The sequence below is a fragment of the Paralichthys olivaceus genome, chromosome 15 (assembly GCF_024713975.1).
Source record: "Paralichthys olivaceus isolate ysfri-2021 chromosome 15, ASM2471397v2, whole genome shotgun sequence".
Lineage (NCBI taxonomy): Eukaryota > Metazoa > Chordata > Actinopteri > Pleuronectiformes > Paralichthyidae > Paralichthys > Paralichthys olivaceus.
The window spans coordinates 2,586,400-2,603,836 of NC_091107.1; the positions used below are offsets into that span (position 1 = coordinate 2,586,400).

Here is a 17,437-nt window from a genome sequence, read left to right on the forward strand (position 1 = left end):
CTCTGACTCTCTCCGACTCTCTGACTCTCTCTGACTCTCTGACTCTCTCTGACTCTCTCCGACTCTCTGACTCTCTCTGACTCTCTCTGACTCTGTGACTCTCTCTGACTCTGAGACTCTCTCTGACTCTGAGACTCTCTCTGACTCTCTCCGACTCTCTGAGACTCTCTGACTCTCTCTGACTCTGTGACTCTCTCTGACTCTCTCTGACTCTGTGACTCTCTCTGACTCTGAGACTCTCTCTGACTCTGAGACTCTCTCTGACTCTCTCCGACTCTCTGAGACTCTCTGACTCTCTCTGACTCTCTCGCGACACATCAGCAGAGTCTGTCCCCTGTTCACATAGAGACTCTTGAGATTTTATCCTTTTCCAACACGTCTTTGCAGCCGCAGCAGTTTTGCACACGAGCTCCGGAGGACGAGTTTGTTCCTCATCAGATCAACACTGAGCACAAAACCACCAAGTAACTTCTAGCTGCGCTGCTGAACACCAGGCCGACAGAGCAGCGGGCTGTGGTTAAAGCATCACCAAGGTTTTCCTCCAGATGATGATGATTATTTTAAAACAGTTTTAAAATTTCATGACAAACAACGTTGTAGTTTTAGAGAGCAAGGAGCGTGAGGCGTTACCAAAAGGGAGGGAGGGACAGAAAGTGAAAGAAGAGAAGACGATGTAGTAAAAGACGAACGATCATTGAGAAGAAGTGAAAATGTGCAGCTGCTTTATTTAAGCCCAGTATTTGGTTGTGGTTGTGAACCAGGACTACTTCCTGGTGAGGACTGTCTCCTTCCTGTATCTGCAGTGGTTCCCTGTTAACATCCTGTGAATTGTTGTTTCTGCTCTTGTGTTTGTTGGCACTGAAGCTACTGATGTAAATTGTTGTTAGTGAGTTTTTCTTGATGCTGCGTCTCCGTCTTCACGATCGACTCTAAATCAGGTCTTTGGCACAAGATGGCAGCGTTTTGAATTTATTTCTGGACATCAGGAGGAAGCAGAAGGGACGTCGGCCATCTTAATTTAAAACTAATTTTACAGAAGACATTTTATATTTATATGCCACAAACTACAACCCCCCCCCCCCCCCCCCCCGCAACCTCTGTGATCCCTCCCCTTCACCTTCATCCTAGTTTCCTCAACTCTTCCTTTACCTCTTCAGAAAAGTTTGTGTTGTTATATTCTTCATTTGAGGCTAACACTTTAAAGCTGAGTCATAATGACATTCAATGAAACAGCTGTGATCTTTGCAGGGGATTTATTTTACAGATCAAATCTTCCTCCATGCCGTGTTTCTATTATTCATTTTATCTCCACCCTCCTTCAGACAGACGGTGGCAAAGCTCCGGGAGGAGGGAGGACGAATGAGAGGCAGATGAGTTTGAGGAGAGGAGGTGAAAAGAGGGAGGAAAGTGATGCAGGAGAGGAAGAGGGGGGATTTGCTGAGCGAGTGATAATTTGGGGATTAGACGTCAGAGCAGGAGTCGAGCGAAGCCGAGCTCTTACCACTTTCGCTCGGCAAAGTCATTTCCATGTTTGTGGCCATTTTGCTGGAGGGTAAACTCCGCCTGAGTGCTGAGAACCGGAGGGATTTGTTAAAGACCCTTAAGGTGGAGAGAGAGATGCTGAAATTTTATCGACGGAGACGCACAAACGTGTGTGTTTGCTCAATTCTGTCTGCATCTGTTTTCTTTTCCAAGTAATGAGCTGCATCTGAAAAACGGAGCGGACACCCGCGGGTCCATCCATCACAGTCCGCTCAGTATTTATTTTCTGTTGACGTGTGATCCAGACATCAGGCAGGTCAATTAAGGGGGAAAGTTCTTCTCGCTGTCATTTCACATCATTACAGCTCCTCTGCCTCAGAGTCGACTAAACTGAGACAAATATAATTAGAGCCAGGGGTCAATCACTGCTTCTGCTGTAAATGTGCACTCTGACTCAGAATGAATTCAATAAGAACTGATTCTGTACTGGAAGCCGCGCTTTGATTTCTTTGTCTTGAGGTGTTGATTCGTTGGTTCCTGTTCTATTGCCTCGCTGATTGTTCAATGATTGCAACCACAAATAAAACAAATCACGTTTCTGTATTTTAGAAAAACAAATCTCTCTGAGCGTTCGCTTCCCTCTCAGTTCTGATAATTGAGTTCTGTAAAGTTCAAACTCTCAGCAATCAACTTCTTGTCTTCCTGTGTCAAAGGATCGTTATTGACACACAATAAAAAAATCTATTTCCACAGTTGACGTCCAGATGAATGTGTGTTTCAATCTGCTCTGTGTGAACACACGTTCTGCTGCAGGTTGTGCAGCTTGATTTGTTTATCAATGAATTTATTCTGAACAAGTGGAAACGATCACGGTGGCAGTTAAAGTTTTACTCAGATGATATCAGCTCTAATTTAATGGATTGAGGTCATAAGCAAACACTGTTTCTGTGATTGGCTGAATTGAGGCTCATTTTACTTGAAGTGTTTTTAAACAGGATTACGGAGCCACGAGGGGCAGAATTCAGAACCATTTCAGAAAATTGATTGATTTTTCTAGAAATCAGTGTTTCCTGAAATGTTATTAAGTTTGTTTGCAGCATTTAAAACAATAAAAAGTCTCTAAATGTTTCAAATGGAGGAATTTACAGCAATCTCCTCTTACAATGCACAAAGGAAATCTGAATATTATCTGTTAGGATCAATCTGAACCTTTTCCTTTTTGTTCCACCTCCTCTCAAGGTTAAGATTTCCTTGTTCCTCCACTTTCCTCCCTAACACACAGACTATCTCCTTCACTTCATCTCCTGGGTTATCTTCCTCTGTTTCCTCGCTCTCTTCTCTCCATTCTTTTACTCTTCTACTTTCCTTCAACATATCTGCGGTCTTTCTGTCTCTTCCACTTTTGTCTCTCATTTCTCAGTTTCTTCCTTTTGTGTATTTACCCTGTTATTCTTTTCTTTTTTTTTTTAAACCATCACGTCCCTGAGAGACTCCGGCATGACCGATTGGCACTTACCATAAAAATTGTTGTTCTAAATAGTCCCAGACTTCCAAACAACCCAGCGGCGTGCATACAGATGAACGTGGAATGTGCATGAGAGAAGACGGACAGTTGCAGCTGAGCACCTATAACGGCGCGGTGGATGAGCGTGTTGAGCAGTAAATAGCACAGATGTTTACAGGAAACAGCGTCTTTCAAGTGCAGAGAGAAGTCAAAGCCTCCATCAGTCAGTCGGCTCGTGACCTGACGGACGAGGAGATTATTGCAAACCAGGTTTAATCCCGAGTGAAATAACACATTACATAAAAAATATCAATACTTCGACAAGAGAATTGGTCGTTATGGTGCTGAGTTATTCTGACCTCCGCACGAACGTGTAGTTACACAAGCTGCAGCTCAGCACAGTCTGACCTTGGTCCGACAATATGCTGATGACGATGCGCTGCTGGCTCGACTCCGTGATACAGAACAACTGTATAAACCTTCATCATTAGAACGACATTATCTCCCAATGCATTAGAAGTTATCACTGAACCCACATCAACGTGTTTAAATTCCGGCTGATGTGGGGTTTTATCATTATTACATGTTTTTATTCGAGCACCGTGGATTTCTTTGAATAAGCAACTCCCAAATACGACAGAGAGCAAATCTGAATGTTGTTCAAAACATCAAAAACATGCAAACAGGTTCAATTTGACCCGAAGACGATCATCACAGAGACAAAGGGTTCGGATTTCATTCTCTCGCTCCACATTTCAACTCCAGAGCTTCAAAGTTAGCAGACAAATCCTCACACTTGGTTTCCAATCCCACGTCAAGAGGTGTCCGAACCTTTGACCCGGTGTCGTCTAATGGTTAAAAATAGAACAGACGCTCACCCTGGGTGGTAACTTCCACGGCTCCAGTATCTCACCTTCATCTAAAGACGTCCTGAGATCCTGAAGGACACTCGTCACCCCTGAAAACACTCTAACTGTGTGTTTATTTCATGATAGGATTATCATTATCATTCTTCCATTGTTCTTTTCCATCTTTCATTTTTGTTCCTCTCTTTTCCCGAGCGTCACACTCCCTCCATCGTGCACTGAGTTCCTCCTCTTTGCTGCTGTTCGCGCTGCGGGTTCAGTCGGTTCTTTATTTGCTGCCACTTGTGCCACAAACCGAAGGACCCTTGTCGCTGTGTAGCACTTTGGATAAAAGTGCTCTTGAAAAATAAATGAAATGAGCTTCTGTGCAGCAGGCACAGGGAAGGTTGATGCTGGTCGATAGTTAGAGTTTCAGCTCAGACTCATTCTTCTGTTGAATGAATCGGGGACCATGAGGTCTGTCATTATAAAAGTTTTTTTCTGTCGTGACTGCAGGAGGGAGGAGGAGGAGCTTTCACATTCCAGCAGTGGAGCTCAGTGTCTGAAATCAATGAATTATTTACTCTTCAGAAGTTCACATGAGATGTTCTCAGACCTGCACTGATGTTTGGAAACTTCTTTGAAAACATCTGTAAAATGTCAGAGTGAGCTGAGCAGTTGGTTGGATCAGTAGATGTTTGGATCAGTAGTAGTTTGGATCAGTAGATGTTTGGATCAGTAGTAGTTTGGATCAGTAGTAGTTTGGATCAGTAGATGTTTGGATCAGTAGTAGTTTGGATCAGTAGTTGGTTGGATCAGTAGTAGTTTGGATCAGTAGATGGTTGGATCAGTAGATGGTTGGATCAGTAGTTGGTTGGATCAGTAGTAGTTTGGATCAGTAGATGTTTGGATCAGTAGTAGTTTGGATCAGTAGTAGTTTGGATCAGTAGATGGTTGGATCAGTAGTAGTTTGGATCAGTAGATGTTTGGATCAGTAGATGTTTGGATCAGTAGTAGTTTGGATCAGTAGATGTTTGGATCAGTAGATGTTTGGATCAGTAGTAGTTTGGATCAGTAGATGGTTGGATCAGTAGCTGGTTGGATCAGTAGTAGTTTGGATCAGTAGATGTTTGGATCAGTAGATGTTTGGATCAGTAGATGTTTGGATCAGTAGATGTTTGGATCAGTAGATGTTTGGATCAGTAGATGGTTGAGGATGCACGTCTCAGTGATACAGAAATGAATGATTGATGAAACAAGAAGAGACAAACTTTGTTCAAGAAAAAAACCTCTTTAGGTGAAATTTACCATCAAAATATGACGACACATCCAGAGACCAACCAGGATCTTTAAGCTTCGCTAAAATGACCTTCTCCTTTGCTTTTGCAGTTAATTAAATTAAACACATTAAATATTTAGAAATATGCACCATGTGAGCACAAGATGCACTTAAGTAATTAAGCTCGTAAAACAAGATGTTTTTGTACAGGAGAGGATTTCATGCGGGGCTACAATAAATAATGCAGAACACGTCTTAGTAAAATTTAGTGGCGTAAATCAAATTAGTTCATGTAAATCAAATCACCAAGAAACACAAGGTAAACTTTTAAAACACCTGGGGGACAGTTAGCTTCTTCATGTGGTTGTGAACGAACAGTCAGCAAGAAGGGAAAGAGGAAACTGCCCCTGACGTCGTTCTGTTCTCATTATAATCTGTGATACGCAACAGTTTCCAAACAGGGAAAAAAGAAACGGTTCCTGTTGAATATATAAGATTATATCGAGGAAGAAACAATATCTACATCTTTTAATGCACTTCGCTTCTATTAACTTTCCTTATCGAGTGAAATCAATTGTGTTTGAGTTGCAGCATCTTCAAGTAATTTTCACTGGTTACTTGATAAATTCAGACTCTTTATTCTGAGCTTATAAGTCGTTTTTCTGGACACCACCGTGATGCAGGCCCTGTTTCAAGTAAAAGCTGTGTCCCACTTCAACACGACTAAAACTACATCCTGGAAAAAAGAGCTGTTGGCTCAGAGAAAACGAGGACGCTGCTCCGCTGCCTCGCTCTCCGGCACTTCTCAGTGTTTCCTTGGTATTACACAGGGATTGACGGGGATCCAGAAAATATCAGAACCCTACTACTGGCTTAGCTGCCCGTCCCTTGGCTGGATCTCTCTGCCTATTGGACGAGTTCGTGGGGGATTTTTCAGAGGAAGCTTGTGGATTTTCAGTGGCTCAGCAAGATGGCATACAACTTCTCCTTCCAAAACCACAGTAAATAAATATTAATCTCACAGCCTGAGGCAGCGTTCTGGAGACGGATCCTTGGAAGTGCGAGTGTTGTGTTTGCTGCGTGCCTCTATACTTCTCCTGAGCTCAGCAGGGGGTTCGAACCGAAAACAATCCCTCAGCCTTTAAATCCCGGTTCTGTTTGTCTATAAACCCACATTGAAAAACAGAGAGTGTTTGCAAATTAGGTTTTCTGTCAATATTGCAAGAAAAAAATAGCACTTTTAAAAATTCAGGCTGCGCTTATTAAAAAGACAGAGGTGACCTATAAGATGTATAAACTCTAAACACACAGTTAGGGGAAAGTCTTGATTTGGTTTAGGCCCAACATTGTTTGGTGCTTCCTTGAGTTCAGAGAATAGGAGACGTCTCTTTTCATTGTCGTGTTGATTTAAGAAGAAACTGCAACTTGTGGGTTTTAATGAATTTATTATAGCAAAACATAAAGATCAGAATCACTGCAAAGAAGCTTTATCATTAGTCAGCACTTTATCAGTCTCACCGAAACCAAACCGAACTTATCAGACACATGAACAGTCGAACGAGAGAAAACCTAACGTGTGTTGAATCACTGGAATCAACACATCAAGGAAAGACGTGTGACACTAAACTTTCTGATAGAGCCGCTGATGCTAACGTGTTTTTATAACCACTCGAATATCAGGACCTGTTAATGTTCCTGTTTTAATTTAGTTTAATTCAGTGAGTCATGTTTTTTTAACTTTTGCTTCCAAGCAATCTGTGTAAAGAAAAATTACAGAAAATCTAGATTTAAAAAAAAAAAAAAAAAATGTATTTATCATCTTAATTGTATGTGAACAGAAATTATCTGTGAAAAGTTCTGAACAGAAACACTCTGCAAATAAAGTTATGGTTGTTATTATTCAGCACCATTAGTTCCCCCCCCCCGGGGCTTCGTCCACCGCCGAGCGTATGAGTGTTTATGGTTCATGACACAATTATGATTAAGCTGTTAGCCTCTCTCATAGCAGAGGAGGGGGGGGGGGGGGTGAGGGAGATAAAGGGAGATGGAGAGAGGAGAGAGCAGAAAACAGAGAGAGAGGGCGAAAAAGAGAGAGAGCAAGGGAAAGAGACAGGCAATTTAGCATCAGTGTCTCTCTGCTGGGATAAAGGCGAGCGGCACAGCGCTGACCTGTCACTGTGTTGGGTCTGATCTAAGAGGACGCTCTACATCTCTCACACAAACATTCAGTCTCTCTGTTTCGTCCTCCGACACATTCGGAAAGCCTCCGTCCCTCTTCTCTCACCAGCTGATTTAAGCATTTGGAGATCTTTAACTTCTTCTTTTTTTAATTTCCTCTTGAGTAATGACGGATAACCGAATCCTTTAATGAGACCGACTGGTGGACTGATTGATTTAAGTGTGTTTTCTCACATGGTGCCCGGCCGTGTGGGTTTTACAAGACACTTTAAAGGGAAAGAGTCGAGTGACGGATCGTGATGAACGCTTCCATAAATTCACCAAGAAAAGCAATTTACATAAGAGGAATGTCCTGTGACGATGGAAACAGGCTTCTCCTGCTTTTACTCTATATTTTACAGAAACAAAAGTCTATTAAAAAGCCATTAAGAACTTCACTAACTCAACATAAGTAACTTCAGGAGTGACGGCTCGTTATGGTTCAGCGGTTTGGACCACTGAACTCGTGTGTCAAAATCCGTGGACGTCCCGCTATCACTGTTTTCAGGGTAGGAAATAATTTTCAGTTCAGACCACAGCAGTGAATCATGTTACAAGACCACACAGGGATTTAATTACACAAGCCAGAGATACGCTGTTTTCAGGATTATACAAAAACTACAGATTCAGCTCTTTTAAAATGAACAAGCTGACGTGAAGTGTTCGTGAAGTGTTCGTGGGGCCATCGGATGACTCAAAGGAGGAAACGCCCCCTATAGGTTGTTAGAACAGCTGCTTATTACCTCTAATGACCAATGATACATAACTGGAGCAAAGTAAGAAAGTTTGTTTGTTTGCTGAGTGAAACAAATGGTCACCGTTGATATAAGGAGGTTATGTTGACACCCCGTCCTGTTGGTTGGTTTGAGTTGAGTTGTCAACTGGGAAAAGCAAAAACTACTGAAGTAGGAGTAGCTACTAGTTTTTGCTTTTCCCAGTTTTTAATTGCTGCTGTGGAATCTGAATGACAGTATGTTCTGTAGCTGTGGAAAAGAAGTTGAAGACTGCCCTTGTCTTTTGGATTTCTGGTGATGCTCAGAATTACACATCACCAGAACGGGTCCTTGGAGCTCACCGGGCTTGGATCAGCGGTTTTTGCTGGCGGTGGTGTGGTGAACGTTTTCCTGTCAAACTTTGGAGGCATTTTTTTAACATTTCTCGTTTGAACACCACAGCCTGGTTCCATATTGTTGACTATGTGCTTCCTTTTAGTGCAACTTCCAGCAGGATATCGTCCCATGGCACAAAGACAGAGTCGTCTTCTGTAGCTTGTTCATCCAAAGAGAATTTACATGTTTCTCATGTGACAGAATATATTTTGCGAACGTTGAAGCCTCTTTACGCTGAGAAGAGCGATTGCTTCCATACTGTGTCCAGATTCTGCCATGGCTTCCTGTCTCCACCCCCTCAGTCCTCAGCTCCCTTCATACTACACCCCCTACCATCCTTGTCCTTAATGCTTAAACCCTCTTCATCTCTCCTGCCTCTCTGAGTAAGCTCTGGAGGGTTTTTTTTTTGTGCCTGGTTGAAGTCCGACGCTTCTTAATCACCGCAGGGTGCCGATCCGGGCTCGGAGCTCAGCGCTGTCACTCCCCCGTCGTCTCTCCAGCTGAAAGTGATGCGTTCAGGTGTATTTTTCTCTCTGCGATGACGCCCTCTGTGGTCCCGCTCCCTTTAAATCCAGTGTCATTGAGCCTTTTTCACCCGATAATAAAGTCGTGCAAACAGAGGAGCCAGTTCGCTCTGGTGACATTAAAGATTAAGTCAATTACGCTTGCTAAGCATCGCCTCAGGGTTTACAGGCTTAGTGCAGAGAAGGTAGATGTGTGATGAGGATCCAGACCAAGGTCCCACCTGGTTCTGATAATATTTATATCACGTTCAAACATTTTAATTTGAGTTGGGGGTGGTGTCTGTATTTGACAGTATGTGTATTCATACATGTTTAACATGGAGCCCAGGAATAGAAGCTGTTGCATCATAGCAGCTGATGGGAATCCGAACTATTAAAGGCCTGTGGCAATAAAACTAGAACTACAAGAGCTGAGTGTATATATGCATTAATAAAAATAAATGAGAAAGTAGAATGTCACTCAGTAGAGCTCATGTCTCCACTAAGGCCCAGTTGTCCCCTTAAATTCAATCAAGCTGCACCACATCACAAACACTCACAGATATCACTTCTCTTCTATGTTGGAACATCCGAGAATTACTCTCAGAGAAATTGGTAAGAAATGATCCTGAATCCACTCAAATTTAATTTGTTCATTCCACCAAGTTTACGTCTCAGACCACTTGAGTGTGATTGGATCTCAAATCCATCCTCAGCGCGTTCACACCAGAACTCTGAGCTGCCCACTTGAGACTAGACCAGGGGCTGCGAGACCCAAATCAATCCATGCTTTATAAAAACAAATGAAGTGTAGACTTGAGTTGCACCAAACCAGAATTCTTCTTTATGATAAAAGACCCTGAATGTTGGATTTCATAGAGCAGTGACAGAGCAGCTTTAAACTCCATCGTGTGTCACACAGGCTCCAACAGTTATCCCTCATCCTGTGCATGTAAATCAACTTTTTACATAAACACAGGAGAATAAAAAGAAATGTTCTGCAGGAAAACAGGAAGAAAAGTGTCCAGGTCCGACGTCAGTATTTCAGAATTAATAATCGTTGGGACGCAGCGTCGTCAGATCCGGAGCAGATTCATTAAACTGTCGACGGTGATTCTTTGACCTCTCCAGTGTCTGTAAGTGTGAACTGCACACGTCTCGTCCGTAACGAACAGAAAGCAGCTGCAGCACACGACACCGAGCTGAGAGCGCGGCCCCGCTGTTAATGAGGAGAAGAGCCAGAGCAATTCAGAATAACACTCGAATAACTGTGTAGTTACAGAGAACGATAAACACGCGAGTGTTCATCTCAGTGACAGAGGTGCAGGAACAATGAAGCTGCATTTAAACTGTGTCCATCAGTGTTTAGTTTAATTTCAAAAAGCTTTTAGAGCTTGTAATGTTTTCAAAATAATCTATTTGCCTTCGAGATGATTTATTTCTTTTTTTTTTTTAATATACTTTTTTGGGAAAATGATAATTATGCGTAAAACAAAGATTTTTTAAATTGGTGTTGTTCTTAGTTCGGTTTATTGGACGATGGTTATCAACACCGAGGTGCACCACAACCATCCACTGGGTCTGCCTCCTATTCCTTCACGGTTCATATTTGATATTTCGCAGCTTCTCCTTCTTCGTTTGGTCTAATGATGGATGGCAGAGAGTTATTTAGGCCATATTAAATCTTTCTATCCAATCCTGTCTCCCTCAGATAGTGTAACATACTCCCTCTTCCTTCTTCTTTTTCACTTTGGTGTATTGACGGGAGGTATTCACGAATTGTAATCATTACCTCGTTACTATCCTGCAAACAGCTGTGTGTGTTTTTTACGACAGGAGACGGTGGAAGCCCCACTTCTGTCCACGGTGGCTAAAATCAACGAACATGAAAAATTCCTTGTAAAGACTTTAAATAAAGATAAAAAGGTAGAAGTAGCTACAGAAGCTTTAAAACTAAATATGAGTTTGTTCTTTGATGAGATGTTGTCGACACTTCTGGTGAATGGATGTGAAGACAAACGTGGTGGGTTTTGTGCAGAGTCTATTTTTCATCAGCGTTTCGTCAGATTCCAGCGGCCTGCGCTGCATCACTGATCCTCTCTGTTGTTTCTGCTGCCGAGAGTCATGAAGAGAACAAAATAAAACTGGGCTTCAGCTGCGCAGTGAAAAAAGGAAGAATTGCTGCGAGGGCTCTCCAGACGAGGGAGCGGGACAGTTAATAGCGACAGAAGAGCGGTGGGGAGCAATTCAGGACAGTGGCCGCTGGATTTCTTCAGTGCTGCTTAATGGCTGTGGTGGGAGCTCGGTGCATTAGAGAAAAGCAATACACATGAAGACGGGACAGAGAAACACAAACAGAGGCTTTGAATGGACGATGTTCACATTACAACCATTTAGAGAAGAGCTAATGGCTGAACGCGAGCAGCAGCTAATGGAGATTATGTTCAATCACCCTCAACCAGAAGAAGTCAGGGAGATGTTCGGTCACATTTCTCCACATGCCTGTTTACCCACAAACTGCACCGGCCGTTAAAGCGCCTCTGGCTGTCGGCCATCTTGTGTACTCATACATTTGGAAGTCGTACGACTCGCGGTAATGGCGTATCCATTGGCAGTAGCCGTCGGGTCCTGGTACCGATCCACATGTTGTCCATAAACGTGCTAATGGGGAGCTGCCTGGCTATTTGGCAGCGGGAATAACCAATAACATTTTGTAAAAGCTCATTTCTCTCTCTAATCAGAGACAGACTTTGTTTTTGGACCGTCTGCTTTTCTTCGGGCTCTCGGTGAATAGTTGGCTGAACAAAAGCAGCTGTGGAGGGAAAAAGACTCAAAGGCCAATGATTTGATTTGCCTCCAATTTGCCACTTTTCCTCCTCCCTTCATCTCGATTCTGCTTTCTGCACACACACACACACACACACACACACACACACACACACACACACACACACACACACACACACACACACTTCGTCAGTCGTCTGTGTGTGTGAGCGGTGGCTGAGGAAGAGCAGTTATATTATATTTCACTACTACACAACATTCATTTTGTTTGTGATGCACTTTGTGAGGGGGAGTGGATCCATAATGTAAAACACTGTATGTGTAAGACTACAAAATATAAACACAAATCAAACAAACTACATTTATAAAACTTTTAAAACTATTTTCAATTTGTTTTGGTATTTAGTTTTTGGTTTTTTTAGAATTTTACATTCCTCTCACTTTTGGTTCCCACCTGCCCGAGTTTACAGGGGACAACTGAAAAGGTGACGACTCAAACAGAAATCATTTCTCACACTGTTAATTACTAATAACTAACGAACTAATAATTAAATAAGTATAATTGTATTTAGAGTTTTAACCTCACTTCACTTTTCTTTTCACTCTTTGCTTTTCTCTCCGAACCTCCGTCTCACGACTTTAATGTTCCGTGACTTCTTTAAATTTTCTCTGCCCCGCCGGCTTAGCGAATTTTTCCCGACATGATCTGTTTCATTTTGAAGTTGCAGTTTCATATCGGTTTCGGGGGTCAGCTATCTGAGGCTGTCACAGCAGACGAGAGAAGAAGAAAAAACAAATCTGGTAGAGAGGAAATGGAAAACCTGCCTGTCAGAGTTTGAATCTTTTTTCATAATCAAGCTTCTTGGTGTAAACAAATGTCAGAGCAGCTCTGTCAGCTGAACCGGATCCTGTGATTGGACGAGGTTTGAACGCAGCGTGTCGGCCGCGACTCACGACCACATTCGGGACGCTCTGTTCTATCGGGTGGTTGAGGGACGGACAGCGTGAAGCAGGATCAGGTTATATGATGATCTAAAGACAGGCTGAGACGCCATGATTGACAGCTGAGACTGACTCCTGATTGGTCGAGCACATATATCGAAGGGACCTGTGACTGACGATCAATCCTGCACAAGCCCCGGCTTCAGATTATGTCAAAAGTGAGAGATGGCGACGCCCAGCTCCTGCAGACGCACACACTCGACCAATCGTGCATCAGTCTCAGCTGTCAATCATGTTGTCTCAGCCTGATTTAATATCGTCACAGAACAAATTAAAACCAAACGTAACAGATTAATGTCACTGGAATGATGAACGTCATATTTGAGAATAATTGACTTGATGTGAAGTCAAAGACGTTTTTCGTTTGCATGTGGAGGAGGCGGGGTTTATGAGCTAGACTGCAGCACGCCACCAGGGGGCGACCAAGGTGACGCTGTCATGCCGTCCATCTTTATTCAGACTGAAGAACCTTCTCTCAACATGTGATCCAAACGTCAAATGGATTCAGTTTATTTTCTGAAGTTGCGTTTTCTTAATCTGCGGCGATCGCTGCAGCTGATTGGTCGCTGCGGCAAAGTGAACCAACACGCGTCACAGTGACATCATAAGCTCACAGGTTGCAGGTAACAATAATAACCACAGCCATGTGCTCCGGCTGTTTCTCTTGTTTATTCAGTCCATCGCTGATGCTCTGAGATTCACGATGCAGCTGCAGAGCCTCCGTACAGGAAGTGATTAGAAGAGACGAGGCACGTGAGCGGGACAAATAACACGCCATAAACATTCCTCACACATACTCCACTACAGGACTGTTGAGCCTGTGACCAGCCACTCAGCTCCGGCACAATGAAACACAGCTTAGTTAGCAATCACATTGATTGATTGCCCCATAAGTGGTCTATAACTCTATTATACCCCTCTGCCCCATTGATCTGCTGATAGTGCCGATTAATGATGATTCTAATTGTCTGGCCGCGAAGACGAGGAGGCATTGTTCGCTTCCCGCCATAATAACGGCTAATAACTCTGGAAAAATGCAATTTACTGTCTCGTGCACGTCGGACCACCAAAGCCAATCGCTGTTGACAAGCACACACACACACACACACACACATTACACACTAACTGAAAGATACGGTGTGAGAGAGGCTGAGGAGCTGCAGGGGAGACTCTGTCAGCAGAAACATGGAGATGTCCTGGGCTGTGTTTGGATTTTCATTTGTGTTTGACAGGAGATGAAGAGGAAACATCTTTGTGAGGTTCAGGCTGATAGAAAAGAGGGGAGTCGGAGCAGTGAGCGTAAATAAAGACCACGGGAGTGATTATTTTTCCTCTGAGACACTTTTATACCATGTTTCCTAAAAGTCTGAGACAGAACGAGAAATGAAGAGCTTCGTCTCCAGAGTTTGTTTTAGAAAGTTTTTATGGCATTTGCTTTTGTTTCTATTTTTCTGGCTGGGACCCCCCCCCCACCATCTCTTAATCGAATTGAGATATTTGTTTTCTTCCAGTTTCACATTTTCTTGCTAAAAAACCTTTTCCAGATTATTTTTGTTATGAATTAATCAATAAATTAAAAAGTATTCCGTCATCTGTCTCTTGAATCTGTGGAAAAACCTCAAACATGAGATGCTAAAACTTCCCGTCGTCTTCTCTCTGTTTTTCTAGACTCTGTGATTTCCCCCGCTCTCAATCCTTCAGCCTTTCTCTGATTGTTTCCTGTCTCTAACCCCCTGTTCGTTCATGCAGCTACAGAGAGATAAGGAGATGTGTGTGCTGCTGGTCGTCATTTTAAATGGAAACCTGCTATACAAGGGCACAGTAGCATTAAAGGTGCAAAGACCCAAAGCCGCGATAAGCCGGGCGACAACTGTGGAAAGTCCTAAAGCCTTTAAAACCTAATCGTCTAATTTAAATAAGAATTTGTTTGTCATGAAGAAACAGGATTTTTTTTTCTTTGACAAAGCTCAACAACAAAAGACACACACACACACACACACACACACACACACACACACACACAGGACTGAAACCAGGTCACAGTCAAAACGCGTCATGTTAAAACCATCGAGATGCAAATCTGCATCGTCAGAACCTCATGACAAAGCAAAACAGAGAATATGTGTCAAAGTGTTTGATCGTCATGAGTGTGGAGAGCTGCTCAGTCGTGTTACGTACAGTCTGGATGTGTGACGGGGGGGGCGGCAGGTAAAGGAGGCCTCTCCCCCTCACCCACTTCACCTCCAACCAGACTGACGCTTCTCGTCTGTTCGAGTTGAGAACATTTTTATTCCAGCAGATTAACTCAAGGAAAAGTCTGAGGGTCTGAACCAAACACGGGAAAATGTCTGGTGACGTTACTGATATCATGTAAATCAGCTGCTCTGCTCTGTTTGCTTTAAAAAATAAATAAAGTAACTTCATGCACATGCCCTGTAGCTGAACAGCAGCCCGGAGGGAGCGAGTGCCCAGTCAGACAGTCAGAAGAGTACAATCAGATAATACAGTCGCTCAAACCAAACGTGTCTGAAAGATGAAGCAAGTAACATCCAGACGTTTCCCTGGAGCCACAATCATAACGCTGCTTCTCTCTGTCTCCTCTCAGATGACCCAGGAACAGTGCACTCATAGGAACAATGTCCAGAGTTCAGAGAAACCACAAGTGTACAAAGTGGGAATATACGGCTGGAGGAAACGCTGCCTTTACTTCTTCGTCCTGCTGCTGATGATCCTGATCCTCATCAACTTGGCGCTGACTATCTGGATCCTCAAGGTCATGAACTTCACCATAGTAAGTCCGCTGCTTCCTCTTTTCTCTGCCGCTGACGGAGTCACCATGTCGATCTCACACATTTTAGTTGTGTTGTTGTGTTTCACGGGAGAGAGGCGGAGGAATTAAGTTTAACATTCACGCTCGATACTCAGATTCCTCTGGTTGGAGCTGAGGTTTGTTTCTCCTCACTTTGGAGTTTGACGTCGTTTCCTGCTGATGTTTGCTTCCGTTTGTGGAAGTTTGGTTCTTAAAGGTTTCAAACACTTTGTTTCTTAAAGCCTGATTTGCAAGTTGGAGGAAAAATCCCCTGATCAATGCTGTGTGAAATCTTTAAATACAGGATTAGACAGAATGATAGACAGATAGATAGATAGATAGATAGATAGATAGATAGATGGATAGATGGATAGATAGATAGATAGATAGATAGATAGATAGATAGATAGATAGATAGATGTACTTTATTGATCCTAAACTGGGAAATGATTGAGTTACAGCAGCGTCAGAGTATTGCACAAAGAGAAAAGTAGCTCAGGGAATCTGTGGAAAGCAATAATCCTGAGTGTGAGGGACGGGGAAACACAAACTTATCGGGCTCGGTTACTTTTCTTTCTGGTCCGGACGGGTTCAGACAGAAGAATGCGACCTGAGCTTCACTCTATTCTTTACAACGTCCACTGAAGCGTTTCGCCTCCTCCAGCCTGAAGTGTCACAGAGGAGCAGGAGGATCAGTCAGATTCACTGTGTCTCCTCCTGTCGGCTTCCGTGATCAAACTCAGTCCGGACAAACGGTTGAGCTTCTTCTGATGAAACATCGAATGAACTCACACCAACAACAACAACTGCTGAGAGATTCCCGAAAGAGCACGTCGTCGCTCAACAGCACAGTTACAGGATGAATCTGAAAGTGGAGCTGAGTGAATCTGTCACAATCTCCTCAGGGTCAAAGAATCTGTGAATCGTGAGGATGATGTTTTTATTTCTTATTTTAAAGTTTATCTCTGTAACTACGAGTAACTACAATATTTTATTATAACTGTTCCTAAATGTGTGAAGAATGGAAATCACCAGGAGAAGAAACATGTTGAGATGGTTTCTGTACATACTGTAGGTACTGTAGATTATTTATATACTGTAGGTACTGTAAATACTATAGATTATGTATATACTATAGATACTGTACATACTGTAGATTCTTTATAAAGTGTAGCTACTGTATATACTGCAGGTACTGTAGATACTTTATATGGTACTATAGATACTGTAGGTACTGTAGATTATTTATATACTGTAGGTACTGTTTATACTGTAAATACTATAGATTATTTATATACTGTATATACTGTACATACTGTAGATTCTTTATAAAGTGTAGCTACTGTATATACTGCAGGTACTGTAGATACTTTATATGGTACTATAGATACTGTAGGTACTGTAGATACTTTATATGGTATTATAGATACTGTAGGTACTGTAGATACAGTAGATACTGTAGGAGGTACTCTAGATACTGTATATACAGTATATACAGTAGGTACTGTATATACTGGAGGTTGGTGCTGAGGCAGTCGTTACTGTCGTTCATTTACATCCGTCATCATGTTTCTCATGTTTCTCATGTTTCATCATGTTTCATCATGTTTCATCATGTTTCATCATGTTTCTCATGTTTCTCATGTTTCTCATGTTTCATCATGTTTCTCATGTTTCTCATGTTTGTCATTTTTCTCATGTTTCATCATGTTTCTCATGTTTCATCATGTTTCTCATGTTTGTCATTTTTCTCATGTTTCATCATGTTTCTCATGTTTCATCATGTTTCTCATGTTTCATGCATCGGACCTCAGGTGTTTGAGATTTTATGAACTGGTGGATTCAGTCGGTTTAATTCTTCAGTTGATGAGCAACGAACGAGCAAAACAGACATTTACGT

General features: G+C 42.5%; 1 protein-coding gene across 4 annotated transcripts in view; it reads left to right on the forward strand.

The window, feature by feature from the left end:
• The window catches only part of sgcd (sarcoglycan, delta (dystrophin-associated glycoprotein)), a 189,023-nt gene that overhangs the window by 102,590 nt on the left and 68,996 nt on the right, over positions 1-17,437 (forward strand). For all 4 annotated transcript variants that reach the window (XM_069510192.1, XM_069510194.1, XM_069510191.1 and 1 more), the window contains one exon: positions 15,334-15,519. In XM_069510192.1, coding sequence (XP_069366293.1) covers positions 15,334-15,519 — 186 coding nt within the window. The remainder of the gene's footprint in view (positions 1-15,333; positions 15,520-17,437) is intronic.